Below are 16,653 nucleotides of genomic sequence, written 5' to 3'. Positions count from 1 at the left end.
GTTTTTTGTAGTTGACCGAATAATTTTTTCTTTAAATTGCATAATACTGATAAAAATGTTTTAAAAAATACCTTTCACTTAAGCATATTGTATCAGTTATTAATGTTTAAGTTACAGAAATTAGTTATATTAATTTGTATTTTATATAGGTATTGTCATTATCACCACATGGTCGTGGCAAATGACCTAAAGACATTGTATCATTAAAAATCAATTTAAAGAGACCAATAAACAATTAATTTCAAGCAAATTTCATATTTAAACCATATTTTATTAACATTTCAAACATGAAAACAAACATTTCACATTTTTTTTGACAAAAATCTAACCGTGTGTGCACGTGGCCCAGGCCTTTTTGAACTTTGCCCAATCTTGGCCCAGCATGTACCATTGGTTTGGTAGGAATTTTGAGAGTTTTTAAATTTAAACGCACATGTCCTTGGAGTTTTCTAAATCTGGCATGGGGCCAGACATTTCTGTAAAGTTTTTTTTTCACTGATTATGCATGGGAAGTAGGAGGAGGAGGAGAAATCTAATAAAATCTTTAGCTATTCTTTTGCAGGTGTCATGCTTTCTCTGGGCAGGAGTGAGCATTCATTTATGCTATTTTGTCTTAAAGCAGAAGTAAGCGATCCGGTCGTTTTGGCTAATGCTGCGTTCCAGGCAGGCTTTTGAAACCGTAAATTAACAGCTTCAAGTCACGACTTACGACTTTGTAGCGTTCCAGGCAACCCACTCGTGTTTTTCCGACCTGTTTTACCTGTGAAAGTAACTATAACGGCCACTCGTAACTTCCCACCCGTGAACTCGTACCAGATCTAACTGGTACGACTTCACAGTCGGAAAAACACAAGTTAATTTGAACGCACCATAACGTCCTTGTCCCTACGTCACCACATTCAGGCGCATCCCTTGGCTGCACACACAGACCTGCATGCCGTTCTCTCTCCTCATTGGATAAAACTTGTAGGATACGAGAAAAGTTTTCTCCTCGGCTCAGAGCAGAGTGACTGACAGACCCGTGTTTCGGTCCAAACACTCTATGTAAGTGATTGCTGTTGGAAGATATAACTATTTAAGACTTATATTAACACAAAAATATCGCTTACTTCTGCTTTAAGGTCATTTTAGGTGTTTTCTAAGTCATGAACATGTATGAATCAACTAAACCTGAATGACAACAAAAAGGTTATTTTTATTTCGAAATACTATGTTTAAGACATTTAGGTCATGAATATTATATCAATTTAGTTTCATATTAGAAAATCTAATGTTAAGAAGGGTTTTTAAAATGTCACACTTGGACTGCATGATTTAAATGGATGAGTGAATGAATGAATGAATGATTAAATAAATCATCATATTACTTGTTTTTGGCTGATATTATAATATTTGATTTCATCTTAATCTGTTTTTTTCCCCCCCGTTTTCCCTGAAAAAAATATTTAAATGATCATGTGATTTCCACTGAGTCTTGGATCAAACAAACTTGTTCCTTCATGTCTGGACAATGTGATACGTAAACTAGTGCTGTCAATCGATTAAAATATTTAATCACAATTAATCTCATGACTGTCATATTTAACTTGCGATTAATCGCACATTTTTATCTATTCTAAATGTCCCTTGAATTATCAACATGGAAAAGTGGGTAGGCTTGCTTTGTGCAAATGTTTTTTTGATTGAAAACAACATGTACACTGTGAGAAATAAGGGTTCCAAAAGGTTTCTTCTAGAAGGGCTCAGCTCCTACCCAGAACCATTTGCTTCTGAAAAAGCCTGTTTTGAAGGGGTTCCAGGAACCACAAACCAAAAAGGGTTCTCCTATGAGGACAAGCCAAAAAACCTTATATGGTTCTAGTTAGCACTTTTATTAAGTTTAATTTTAATCCTGTTGCACCAGAACTTTAAACTGTGATCTAGGGTTAATTTTAAACTGACAGTGGAGGAGGTTTAATTTTTTCAATGGCTGCATTTTTGAGGTGGAGTGAGCAAAATTAATTGAGAGACAGGCTCTGTCTCTCAATTTTCTCTCTTTTGCTTTGTTTTGTTGCGCACAGAGACGTTTCTGGGCGGAGAGAGACGGTGTTTTCTCTGACAAAGCTCAGGTGAAGTTACTGCAGCAGAGTAGGAGGCTCAGGGCTGCTAGCAGCACTAGCTGTCTCTGATGCTAACGAGTGCTAGCACGTCTCTCTCTCTCTTAGCAGCAGCAGTCAGGAGGACAAAAGAAAGAAATACACTCTGAGTGAAGCGCTGGAGCTGCAGACCGATTCCTGACCGTCACTGACAACTAAAGCCTCGACTGGTAACAAGTATGAGGGCCGTTGTGGGGAGTAGTGGTAGTGGTTAGCATCCACCACTAACACCGTCTTCCCAGCTCGGCTCTCCTGTTTAAAAAAACAAAACAAAACAGGCTCCGTGTTGGTGACAGCGGGTATCGGCCATAGACTGTAAAAAGAAGTATCGGCCCAGACTGTATTTTGTTTCCTCTGCGGTCTTGACTGCTGCTGTCAGGGGCAGGAGGCTAGTCTACACAGTTGAGCCGCCTAGCTTGAATGTTTTGTTTACAAACTGCAACGAACAAAACTCCATTTTGCATATTTAATTAGTTTCCTTCACACTTCCCTACTGATTTAAATCAATTTAAACTCAGTTTAAATATTTAAACTGAGTTTTACTAAACTGAGATTAATTTTAAGTGGTGCAACAGAGCTCTGCTTAATTTTAAACATGGATTAACTCATTTTAAACTGAGTTTTACTCATCTCTGATTAGAGCTAATCTTAGATTAAATTAAACCTTGTTGGTGCAATCCATTTTCATCCGTTCATTGATAGACAGTTTTACATTGTGTGAGATTTTGTTTCAAATGTGAATGACTAAAAGTGAGACTGTTAGTGTGAAATATAAACACTTTAGAGTAAAAATTAAACTGAGGTTTAAAGGGAGGTTTAGCCTAAATCTAATCTGTCTTAATTTTGAACTAGGTTTAATGCAACAGAATTTAAACTTAAACCATGATTTAATCTGGTTTTAAAGTTAAACCTTGTTGGTGCAATCCAGCAACTGACTAACCCCAGAATCATTAGGAGAGAGAGAAGCAGTGAGGAGCATGAGGGTGCTTCAGAGGATGAAAGTTTTGACTCATCTGATGAGTCAAAACTTGAGAAAGATTATGACTCTCTCTCGTCTTTTACGAGAGAGAGTTCAGACTTCAGCCTGCTCAGACAGCAGTGCCACAGCTCCAGCTCTGTATTTATGAGTAGGCTATACATTGTGTGTTTTAATCAATCCTGTAACATACAGTTGACCGCGGTACCGGCAGAGTGACAGTCCAAATTGACAATTGCGTAATTGTCCCGAAAAAAATTAAATAAGTCCACATTCCAAGCATGTTTGTAGCATTAGCTCCGGAGTGTCTATTGTCCGGTCTTCCGCTGCCAGCGCGCATGCGCAAGGTTCGCACTGATACTGAGACCGACTGAGACTCGAGTCGGTCTCAGTGCGAACCTTGCGCATGCGCGCTGGCAGCGGAAGACCGGACAACAGACACTCCGGAGCTAATGCTACAAACATGCTTGGAATGTGGACTTATTTAATTTTTTTCGGGACAATTACGCAATTTGGGGCTTCAGCACAAGACGGACATTACATACGAGCAGCATGGAGGTATTTGGATGTTTTTTTGTGTGTGTTTTTTTACGAAGAGCTCTGGTGTCCCTTTACAACCGTTGCATTGAAATGCACTGCTACGACAAGACCCCCTGTAACTAAGAGAAGGGACGGTGGACTCTGAAAGTTCTTCCAGCCCTTAGTCAACATGAGGGTGAGTAGATAATGAGCGAAATATCATTCTAGGGTGAACTATCCCTTTAACAATGTGGACGAGACTACAGCTGTTACTTTGTTCCCAACAGTGACTCCCGACATTAAACCAGAGTTGCTTCTATAGATATTCTATATCTTCTAAACTCTGACATGTCAAACTGTAGGATGTGTAGAGGACTAATTCATCTGTCTAACCATCAGAACTATGACACCTGAAATTGTTTACTAGGTCACAAAGAACATTAATCTTGCGATAAAAAAATTGACTTTGTTAAAATTGATTTGCGTTAACGTGTTAATAACACAATATTTTTGACAGCACTAACGCAATTACTACAATTCTTATGGTATTCACAATGCACAACCATATTGTGACATGAAACAAATAAAAACTGCAGCTCCACGAACTTGAATATTTGATCTAGGATTGGTAATATTATGGTGTTGATTATATTTATGACATGGTATCACTACAAGTAATCTGACTAATTAGGATAAGAGTCTATTTTATAAGTTTTTGATTATTCAAACATCTCAATTTAGTAAATTTAAATGGACAGTTCAGAGCTGATCTTTGCCTCTTCATCAGTACATCACAGCTTTAATTCATGACCAGGATACCTTGCAAGCAACCAGGGGTTACACACCTTGGATATTTGGCCTGATGTGCCACATGACAGCCCTCAGAGACAGCAAATGAAAGTAAAGAAAGCTGGATTCTTCATATATGCTCACAGATTGTTGAGTTTTAATGACCATATTGGCATACACGTGACAGACAGAGGGGATAGTGGGGGTGGTCCTGATTGAACACACTGGATGGTTAAAGGTAAACTTGCCTATATATCCACACAGACTTACTTATTTTTTTTTTTTTTTTTTTTTAAAGGAAAACAACAACAACAGCTGCTAATAAATATGCCAGGACACCTTGACCAGAACTTACACATTTTCTGTGCCGCAATCATTTATTCATGTAAAAAAAAAAAAAAAAAAATACAAAACCCAACGTGTCATACCACAGTCTCTTACATGTTCTCTTCGCCTTTTGTCTTATTATTGTTTTTGCTCGCTAGAACGACACAAGGGGGGGACACATTATATTCTGCAGCTCGTATCGGTAACGTTCTAGCTAACCAACAGCAATTAAGAGACAGACCACCCGCACAATATTTCATGTAAAATCTACGGCGCTCGGCTAATGCGAACTAGCTTCCACGGAAGGTAGCTATTCTCCGTAACGCTGCCATCAGAGACAAAATAAGCTCAGGATATAGCTCGCATGAATCCGACACATGACCACTAATGTACAGGATGTGTGAAACAATATCCTTGTGTCCATATAAATGTAACATTTTAATGATACAAGAAGCCTAAATGTGAAATATTGCGAGGGAGTCGTGAATGTAATTTGTCGCTGTGACAGAGGGAAAAACAACAACAGAGAAAAGAGCCGATGCATCAGTCTTCTGAGGAAAGCGACGAGATATTTACACGTTATTCCCATCATCTAACCTCTGGGAACGGTCGGCGACACACATACATGCAAACAAAGCGGCGAAATATTAACAAATTGTAAAAATATGATTGTTTCTGTACTTACATTTTCAGTTGTGGGTACGAACCGATCCAACCAGCGCGTTCAGGCGACGGCAATATGGCGGTTGCTCAGAAAGCGATGTAGTCTGGGAAATCGAGGCGGTATGCCAGGGACTCTGCAGGAGTCCCTTGGGCTTTTTTAGAGCATGGGAAGTTGATGCAACGTACAGGGTGTTTTGTGCACATCTTGGTCCAGCATCATCCAATATTTCGTTATTTAAGATGACTAGGGATTGATGTTCCGAACACTGGCTCTATATGCTCACACTGCAAACCTTAATGCTCAATTCGTATTTTTTTTGCTCAGATCCTATTTTTTTTGTTTGGCTGTTCACATCACCATCTAGATGGCCTGTATCAGATTCCAGTGAACGGTTTGCGGTTCCGAACTGACCCACATGCGCAAAAGATGGGCGCGAGTAGGAAGAATAGTGTCAAACGCAGTGTAGCCTTTTTTCTGATGAGCACGTATTCAACTCTGCATGATTCAACTCTAACGGCGTTTTTTAAATTAATTAAAAGATTAAGAAAGAAGAGGGAAGGAATATTTTGTTTCATCACTTCTTTCAGTGTTTTCCCTCTATTAAAAATCAGAATCACGAGCTATAGTCTCTATGGAATTGATACTAGATAACTGCACACTTTGTTCATTTTGCAGGTCAAATGTTGTAATTTTGTTGTGTAAAACCTATAACACAAATAAGTGGCTGGCTGTATTTACTAAAAACATTTGAGCCTCATATTGCTACAGTTGTTGTGTGTGTGGTAACCATAATTTGTTGGTAGCCTATATTGACAACTTAATTTGCACAGTGAGAGGCCTCTTGAGACATTGAGATAGTGTAGTCATTTCAAATGTGTTAACAACATAGTCCCAACAAAAGAAAAAAAACCTGCAAAAAAAAACAACAACAACAACCCAGCAACAAACAAACAAACAAATAATTTCATCCTATTCTCAGTGAAGGTATCCGTGTGCGCGAGTGTACATTTGTGAGCGCGAGCGACACAAGGAGGCGTGGTTACATCAAAAAGGGGGGATGAAGGGGGAGGGATGAAGAGGGCAGAAGTAGTGGAGTTGAGTGTGGAGCGGAGGTAAGGGGAGGGCGAGAGTTGTCGGTCCATGACATGAATGAACCATGTTCGGTAACGGAGGGTTAGCTCTCCCGGTTTGCTCATTTCTCCTGCTACACCTCCCGGTTCTCCCGCTACCGAGCAGCTGGTCCGTTAAGGTAAATAACTCGCGGAGTGGTCGTTTGATGATTGAGAGCACCGTAGAGTCATCCATTAGCACAGCCGTTTAAAGTTATGAAGGGGGGACTAGTTAGTCTGCTCCAGTCGAGAGCAGCAGTCACTTCTCCGGTCTGTCACTTTGATGCTGCTTTAAGTACCGTCCAGCCCGCTGTGCAGTTTTGACCTTAGACTCATTCCTGGAGCCAGTTGTCAGAGATGTAACTACCTCAGCACTGGAAATGTCTGAGTTACCAGCTCTACTCCCAGAAAGTACGAGCTCCGAACACAACACACACATAACCACAGTGTTATGTGAAGGTAAGCTAACTGTTACCGACTCACTGCGGGGACATCACTGCTCTCTGAGGCGAACCTCCTGGAAAGTTGATGCATCTTTTAATTAACTCGGTGCGTTTACAGCCGTGGAGCTGAACGGTAACGACTGTCTGAAATCTGTTTTCACCAGACGATGGTCACAGCAGCGGAGAAGTGACATTTGTGTCAGTAGTAAATGGTGTTTGGTTATCCCTTCTCCCCCCGAGCCACTGAAGAATGAGGTTCCCCCAGAGATCAATCCACATCAAATGATTGGGACCTGTTATGTGTGGTTTACTTTAATCACCAGATTAAAATTCTTTCTGAGTGGGGTAACATGTTTGGACTGTTACTGCTTTACCCCCATTCACCGTATCTGTTTGTTTATGATGGTGTAGCAAAAGCAGAAACTTTGTTGAACTTGGACCATTTTTTATAGGATGCAACAAAGTTTCCAACCATGTCCCTGTTTCATTCAGGCAGATCACTGTAAATGCACAGCATGCAAATAAGAGCTTTTGTGTATTGTGTAGGCTATAGGCTACTAACAATTTTCACATGAATTTGCAGTTTTCGTCTCTGCTGTAATGATTTTTGCTCAGAATTGTTTTTGTCTTTGGTATGAGAAATACGTTTGCTGTCTGCTAGTAGAACAATTTGAGATTTAGATAATATAGCCTAACAGTCATTCACTGAGATGCTGCTTTGTAGTAAAATTGAATGAAAAATTCAGTTCGACAACCATTCATGAATAACATTTGGTTTTATTGGAGACTTACTGGTTTAGTCATTATTTCCCCTTGAAGACCATTATTTAGACAAACGTGTTTTTTCTAAAAGAAAAAAAAACTAATTTTGTCTGTCTCATGTTAGTAATGGTTCAACAATGTTTTCAAGCTGTCAGTTTTAAATGGATAGACTTCAGCCTTCATTTCTTCATACTAATCTTCAACACTTCAAGTAATTTCAAACTTTTCATACAGCCTCCTTCTTAGATGTTTAACTTTTACTCTTCAGGTATTGTTTCATTTTTTCAAGATTGCTTCAGCCGCTTCTTCACTTAATTAACCATTGTTTCAACAATTTATTCAGCTCATTCAGCTTTCAGCATTCACCCGTATTTCCTTCAGGAAATGCATTCTCTAGTTTTGTCTTTCTTTGTAAGGTAAATGATTAAGTTATTTAGTTTGTCAGACAGAAAATACATATGAGTGAAGGATGTTGACCCCAATCTGCTAGGGATGCACCGATGCGGTTCCAGGGTGCCATTCCGAAGGGCCGCCACTCCGAACGTTTACTTTAATTTGTCGGAATGCCGACCCTTAATTATTTATGGGAAAAGGGTGCCATTACGAACCTGAAAGAAAGGGTGCCATTCCGAACCTGAAAAAATCTTGAATGGTTTACGGCACGGAGTAAATAAACCTAATTGCGGTGGTAGCGTAGTGGTCAGAGCATCTGCGCTTGACGTGGTGGATCAGGGTTCGACTCCCGGGGGAGGTACATATTAACTGAGATTTTATTGGCCTCTACCTAACCTTTTTACTAAACTTAACCAACTCCTTTCTACATTGCCTAAACCTAACCAAAGCACAGAGCAAGGACATTTATTTTCAGCAGGAGTGCCGCGGCTGCATCAGACCATGGATGTAATGCATCAGACTCGCACCTGGGTGAAACTTTGGAGGCGGAGGGGGAGGGGGAGGGGCCGGTCGGGCGCTGTCCCCGCGGCGCGTCGTGTCAAGCCGGGCAGGAAGTCAAACCACGAGAGAATCCGGTCAATTTTCAAAATAAAACACATTCGGAACGGCGGCCCCTCGGGAAGTTCGAAATGACGGACCTTCGGGAATTTTCGGACTGGCAGACCGTCGGAATGGCGGTCCTTCGGAATGGCGGTCGCCCCCCCACCGATGCATCGGCCGCGTTAACTGCCATCGGCCATCGGCAAAAAAAGATGACATTCACCGATGGCAGTGGCCGATGTTTATGTTGGTTTAAATGCCGCATGAATGCTGTGCTCGGGAGGAACCTTTATTTTTTCATTTTTTCTGGGGGGGAAGATATTAGTGGTGCAACGGATCATCATTGATCCGTGATCTGTTCGGATCAATATCTTCGGTTAGGTACACATTTAATCCGCGGATTGATTTTTGAAAAAAAAGTTGCGCGCAATAAACACACTTGTTAAGTGCAGCGTGGTCATGGCGAGCGGAGGAACGGAGGAGCTTGAACGCCCCTTGTCATTTAAATCCCCTTTATGGGCTTAATACACCCGTTAGAGAACTCGCCTGGTCGCTTTTTTTTTCTAACCTCTGCCTGGCCACGTGTATGTTTACAACGAAGCCAGCGAGAAATCAATAAATGGAGCGGTGGATTAGGCTACTGTTATAAACATTACGTTACGCAGCGCGTCTGTGTCGCGGTGCCACAGAGACAAGAGCTGGGACACGGACACCGCGGGGCGGCCAGGTAGCCTGCTACACTGATGTTGCAACGAGAGAGACGCCAGGTGAAGGCAGAGAGCCTCCGTTCTCACTCGTAACCAGTCACATGTAGTTAACTATCACAATTACTCTGGGGCTTTTTAATTGAGGTAAAAATGTAGCATAGCCACGGGAGAAATCCTGCTTAGTTCCTCTTTCAGTGTAGCCTACATTATACAGATTAGGCCTATTTTTAGTTCATAAACCGTTTGGAAAAAAAAACCTTTCATCATTCTGTCTCTGTGTTACTGCAGATAAAGGGGGTTAGGGAGAGAAGTCTAAGTAATTTGACATAGTTGAGCATTTTATTTTAAAAAAAGAAAGTAATGCTATAGTTACTTTTCCTGGTAACTACTTTTACCATGTAGCAACTCTAATACTAACTCTAGGCCACTGTAAGTGTTTTAAGGTTACCGTATGTCAAATAAAAATTGACTGAATTTGTGCTCATTAAATAATAATATGATGAAGAGCTGAAAGACTTTTAAAATAGTTCAGTAATGTTTCTGTGGCACCAAAGACGGAATAAATAACGAAAAGAAAAAACATCGGCATCGGCCATCGGCCAAGTTGTTATTTTAAACATCGGTATCGGCATCGGCCCAGAATTTCACTATCGGTGCATCCCTAATAGAAACATCTCTGCACAAAAAGCACATCTACTATTAAGCTGCACAATTCTCTGTAAGTTAAATGAAGTGTCAGCTGAAAAACAAAAAGAGTGATCTGCTCCCTCACCAAGACGCTTGATTGTTAAACTGTGTAAATAAGACAACATGGTGACGGCTAGCAGTCTGTGAGCCAGGCAGACTTGAGCTCTCATGAATGAAATTTGTTGCAGTACAATTAGTGTAATAGTGTAAGTTCTTCCTCTAAATAAAACCTGTTTTAGTTCCTGCGCATGTGAATAAACTGACCAGAGATCTGATAAATGTCTTTAATTTGTTTGGTTAGCACATATTATTTAATTCCATCCATCTATATTTGGCATTGGCAATGAGAGACAAAAAAACTTATACTGCAAAGAGAATTTAAAAAGCCCTAGATTTGTGGATGTGGAGCAGAGCCTCATGGATCAAGCTGACTACTCATAAAAATGATGGCAGTAGTAAAAAGGGATAGTTGTGTAATGTACACAAAAACTGGCATGACATCTAATATTTTTTTTTTGGCAAAGGTTGTTTAAAGATGATGTCTTCCAACAGTGGTAAAGCAGCCTTTGCACATTATTACACACAAATGTAATGCACCCTAGCAGCAGTGACGCAATGCTTTCTATTTAAAGGTTTATGTTCATCGTGGTAACATCACAGTTTGAAATGGCTTGAGTTGATTTGACTTCATCTTTTCTAAGTCAGGGTTCGTGTTAGGGGTATGGAATACTCTCTGTGTGTGTGTGTGTGTGTGTGTGTGTGTGTGTGTGTGTGTGTGTGTGTGTGTGTGTGTGTGTGTGTGTGTGTGTGTGTGTGTGTGTGTGTGTGTGTGTGTGTGTGTGTGTGTGTGTGTGTGTGTGTGTGTGGTGTGTGTGTGTGTGTGTGTGTGTGTGTGTGTGTGTGTGTGTGTGTGTGTGAGACAGCAGTTAGCCACAAAGATACTCTAGTGTTGTGGTTAACAGATGGAACTTTTACATATTTAGTTACCAATGACTTAAAGGGTCTTTTCAGCTGAACTGAGATTACTGGGTCCATGTCCTCCAAGTTCAAATGGATGTGTACTTGTGTGTGTGTGTGTGTCTGTGTATGTGGTGTGTGTCTGTCAGGACAGAAGTGAAGGGAGGGTGGAGCAGGGTAACATCCAGCTACAGTCACACAGCCATGGAAGCCTGAATGTCAGACAGACGAGCAACAAGGTACTGCAGTTAACACTCACTTTCTTTTTTAACCATTCATCATCTTCTTTTTGTGAAGTGTATTGTTGTCTGACTGTAATCAATATGTTAAGTTGTCCAGTGTTTGTGTGTTGATATCCAGAAGGAGATGTATTAGTGATATAAAATTCCAAAAATCGTCTTGTATAGTATACCTAAAGTAGATATGTCTGCAGTCACAGTTGCTAGATGTCTTCTTGGTCAGCTGGACCGTCTTTCTCTTGACCAATAGTTGTGTCTACATGCACACTCTGGCTTTGAGTCTTTCTTCTGATTGGCTGTTTATTGAGTGAGTACATAGAAATATTTGGGAAAAAAAGCTACTACTTTAGTTCACAAAACTCCAGAAGTCCTGAAAGCTTATTGTGTGGCTGTGTACATTTTTCTGTGGCACAATATTTACAATATTAACATAGGACATGGAGATGTTTTATTATCAAAGAGGACATAGGAACCTTAATACTGCATGGACCTTTAACAAGACCCAATGATAGTTTACATAGATTGAAACAGTTGGCCTATAGCTGCCCCAGTGTGTGATTACGGACTCCATCGTTTGTATCGCTCTGGTTTTGGCAGCTCTTCCTTTTTGACAGACATCCCCAGCAAAAATCCATGTTCATAGCCTTCTAAACAGAATGGTGAGGCGGAACAAGGGTGCAACATTCCCACCTTGAACAGACTGGGTAGAATGGGCTTTGAACATTCTAGGCATTCTAACATTGTGCCTGAAAAGTTCCCTGTCAGTTCACATAAGGTCTCCAAGCTCAACCAATCATATCCTTCTCTTTAAGTTTAGATATAATTGGATAGATATAGATAGATATAATTGGCCAGGTTTATTGGCAAAATCTACCCATGAATATATTAGTATAAGTGTATAATAATTGCTATAAAATAAAATTAGTTTGGTTTTCATAGTCTTATAATTCTTCTTTTATATCTACATAACAAGGGTCTTGTTTTAGAGAGTGTCGCCATCTTGCGGCGCCATGTTTTACGGCAGCTCGAACGGAAAATCCAAAATTTTACACACTGGACCTTTAATGTCAAGGACATCACACACCAACTACTTATATGTAGTTGTTGCTAGTGCTTTTGGTTGAAACCTAAACACAAGTTGGAGGCAACACTCCATCATCCCAGGTTTTTATCTTCTCTTGTCTGAATTATTAAGGCTGCTGCAATTTTTTTTCATAACCCCCAAACATCAGCTTGATCCAGCTAGTTAAAATAACATGTTTGTTGTTGAAATAACATGTTTGTTTAGGTTGTTTTTCCTAACCGTATACTTTTTCCTGTAGGAGGAGGTGTTTCAGTGGTGGGGGGAATGGTCCAGCTGGTCCTCCTGCTCCAGGAGCTGTGGAGGAGGAGTGAGGAGTCAGGAGAGACACTGTCTTATACAGAGGTAGTGTGTTTACAGGAAAAAAAAAAGCTATATGGATGCACAGACACATTTTGTGAGGAGGGAAACTGGTTACAAACAAAAATCTCAAGGTGGAAACAGGTGTGAACATGAACCATCTGTAGTTGTTCAAAGCGGGATCATCTGTTGTCCTCAGATTGTGAGCTTGCGAGGAAGGATTATGACCATGTCCTAGGAATTCTTGTGGGATGTATGGGGGCAGTGGGATTTGGTGTGTTCGTTCACCTTTGCCAACAAAAGCTCGTAAATCTGTGTTTTGTTTGTCCTTGTGAGACACACTTGTGAGTTTCTTCCAGGTGCACTGCTTTTCTCCCACGGTCCAACAATGTTCAGCTTAGACTGATTGGCAATAGTTGTGGGTGGAGTGTGTGGGGGAAAACTTTGATTACAGTCAATATTACAAGAATGTATTCATAAAATTACAAGAGGAAAGTCATAATTTCAAGAGTAAAAATTACAAATTTAAGAGTAAAATCATCGGACTGATTTCAGTATTCCAAAAATAATAATTCTCTCAGAATTCAACATTTTTAAAGGTACATTGCGTAGGAATTACTCCCATGATCTAGCGTTGCGGTTGTATATCGCAAGGAACTCAATCGTATTTTTCATGCTGCATTCACATGAAATTGGGCAGACGGCAAGACGGACGACAGCCGCTGCAAGTAATGGCATAAATAAGCCTCTATGTAAACAAGTGGTCTGTCAGCACGAGGCAAAACAATACACGTGACAATATGTTGTCATGGTGATGTCGTATTGTTTATCTGACCCACGTTTTACCGGCTTTCTCTTGACTTCCGTGACTAAAATGACATCTGGTTTGTTACCGACGGCCGTCTGCCTGACTGCACGTGAATGCAGCATCAGTGTAACGCTCCATTCCTCCTCACTGCGTTACCGCGGTGACTTTTCACAGATGCCACCTCGACCTGAGCCGACGGCTCCGGTGTCTCCGGTGAGTTTCCGTGGTTTCCTACCGTCACGCTGCCACTGAACGTAAAAACATGGCGACACGACATGGCAGCCAGCACCGAGCTTACTCACTCCATGTAGATATGAATGATATGAACGGCAAATTCAGAGCTAACCGGAACACTTCAGTTTGTTGATGGGGGTGATTACTGATTAATGAAAAACATACTTTTGAACGAAATAATCGATTTTCGTGAATAGATAACAGGAGAAATTACACAATGTCCCTTTAAAGACCCCCTCCCATGAAAATCGTGTTTTTCGTGCTTTTCACATGTTCCTGTGGCATTTTTCTTGTGTTAGAGCACATATCAGCAGAAAAGGAAGTGCAAAATTGCATTTCTGAGTTTTTCTGCCTTCAAATTGCTGTGAACCAACCTGTGCGCAGAGCAGCGCAGTCTCCGCCCAATGAGCTGGTTTTAAAATGACCAAAAAGGGTCGCAGGAGGGGGACTTTAAGTCTTGTAATATTTGTCTCGGTGAAATGATTGAAAGACTTTTCTTTGAATGTTATTACTTGACTCTCAAAATAAGAACTTCATTCTCAAAATTGTAGATTAGTTTTTTTTACCCATCAGAGTGTGGGTGTGAATGTGAGCATGGATGGTTGTTTGTCTCTATGTATGAACGCTGTAATAGACGGTCCTGTCCAGGGCGGACCTCACGTCTCACCTAGTGTTAGCTGGGATTGAGTCCCTCAAAGGACAGAATATAGGTAGTGTGTGTGTTTGTTACCTTTGACCTTCTCCTGTCAGACTTGGGGAAGTTTCTGTCAACCAAGATTAATGCCACTCTGCCTTCACTATTGGCCCTCTGTTTCTCCCCCTCTCCACCTTTCCTCACCTTTCTTTCTACAACATTTCTCTTTTTTCTTCTTACTTTTAGTCCTCTTTCCACTTCCATCTTTTTTCCCGTTGTCACCATACACTCTTCTCCTCTCTTGAGAAAGTTTACTGCTTCCACTTCCCTTTCCTGCTTTTCTTCTATCCCCTCTTCCTCTCCTCATCACCCTCTACCAATTAGATGTGACACTCTCACATAGTGACCTCCCGCTCACCTCTTCCTGCTGTCTCTTCTACTTCACCGTCTAAACAGTGTAGGAGGATGGGCTGAAGAAAGAGAGACATGGATAGACAGAGGAGGTGTTTATGTGTGGGGGTTTTGGGGTGTGGGGTTGACATGGTAATGAAAGACAGATGCATTAACTCTCTGTTAGAATTCTTTAGGTCCTCCCCAAGTTACATGTAGAATTGGAATCATATTGAACATACGGTAATCTACAGCACTCTTGGTACAACTGGTGCAAACATGTAAAGTTGTGGTATTTAGAAGAGCTGTGACCCATATTGATACATTTCAAAATGCTGGTTTAAAGATTCTTACTGCTTCATTGTCAAAAGAGCCAAGTTATTCATGTTCTTTAGTTCATCACATTTTATGTTTCCTCTGAGGACAAAAATGTGCGTACATGCTACATTATTTACACAGTCACAACAGAACTATAAACATGAGGTTTTATGATTTATTAGTTATATTTGCTGCATTAGCTGTTAGCTGCCATTATTTTTCGTAAGCGGGGGGAGAATTTATTGCTCAGATTTTGTAATATTGCCTCTCATAACCCTGCGCTTTTCCTCAAGTAGCCTCTCCCTCTTTTTTTTTTTTGCTCTGCTCGTGCTAAGTGTGCCTGCACTCATGTAGTTGTTTGCACAGATCTCAAACTACATGTTCTACTTGCACTCAGGCTGCTTCTGTGCACATCCACTGAGGAAAAACTCTCAAGAAAAAACAGGAGAAACCTTACGGTGAGCAACAGAGGAGGGATCCCTCACCCAGGACAGAGATGCAATAGATGTTGTATACAGAGAAGGAAGCACTTTATAACGCAGAAGATGCAAAAACATGGAAATTATTACTAATTAGTTAATTATTATTTAATTAGTGCAAATCGACTACATTAAGGAAATACGGAAGAGGATTAGGGCCTACTGTGAAATAAAAGGGAATTCTGATTTCTGGAAAAGTCAGAATTCTGAGTTAAAGGTCAGAATGCTGAGACTGAAGTCAGAATTCTGTGTTTAAAGTAAGAATTCTGAGTTAAAGGTCAGAATTCTAAGATAAAAGTCAGAATGCTGAGACTAAGTCAGAATTCTGAGTTAAAGGTCAGAATTCTCCGTTTAAAGTCAGAATTCTGAGAAGGGCGTCAGAACTCATGTGTATCCCTAACAGTGGTCCTAATACTCTTTTGTAAGAAAGTGCACTGAAAGTGCATTATAAACACCAGTTAAACATGTTGGGGATTTAGAAAAGAAGGTACTCTCAGAAGGGATTGGTTCCACCGCAGGGACCCCATGGATTAGAAATGGACTGAGATTGTCTGATGTGCACTAAACTGTCGTCCTTGAAGGAACACAGTGGCTAAGAAGGAGCATGAAGCTGTATGAAAGTTTCTTGCAATCTTAGTTTGGGATGAAGGTACAATTTTGATAATGATATAATGATGAAGAGTCTGATTGGCTCTCCAAGTTTAGTCCTGGAGAAGTTTAGATCAAGGTGGTGATCCTTCAGATTCCATGCAGATGGAAATGACAGGTATAGCTGGGTGTCAACAGCAGTGATATGAGAAGCCATGTGAGCAGATAAATTGGCCCAATACGGTGGTATATATTCCAAAGCGGAGGGTTCCCATGACTAATCCTTGGGGTACTCCCGTAGGGAAGGACCCTTGCCATGACACCAGGAAGGAGCACTTGGTGAGATAAGATTTAAACCAAGATTCCCATGTTAGAGCAGATGGATTGCAGGATTTGATGGATCACTGTAGCTAAGGCTGCTCAGAGGGCCAGCAAGATTAGAACTGGGCTCAGACCTGCAGCTCAAGCTGCCCTTAATGCTTTGGTCACAGACAACATTACAGTGTCCAGTGCT

The 16,653-nt window shown here is 40.8% G+C and overlaps 1 protein-coding gene across 1 annotated transcript in view; it reads left to right on the top strand.

The window, feature by feature from the left end:
* Positions 1-6,485: 6,485 nt before the first annotated feature.
* LOC146970855 (ADAMTS-like protein 2) overlaps positions 6,486-16,653 on the top strand; it is a 31,270-nt gene continuing 21,102 nt past the window's right edge. The window contains exons 1-3 of the mRNA XM_085804708.1: positions 6,486-6,659; positions 11,218-11,307; positions 12,630-12,733. Of these exons, the coding sequence (XP_085660834.1) occupies positions 6,567-6,659; positions 11,218-11,307; positions 12,630-12,733 (287 nt within the window). The 5' untranslated portion in view covers positions 6,486-6,566. The remainder of the gene's footprint in view (positions 6,660-11,217; positions 11,308-12,629; positions 12,734-16,653) is intronic.

This window comes from Trachurus japonicus, chromosome 17 (assembly GCF_045865225.1).
Source record: "Trachurus japonicus isolate A0001 chromosome 17, Traja_1.0".
Lineage (NCBI taxonomy): Eukaryota > Metazoa > Chordata > Actinopteri > Carangiformes > Carangidae > Trachurus > Trachurus japonicus.
Note: the sequence above shows the minus strand (reverse complement) of the source record. Positions and strands in the feature narration are given on the sequence as shown.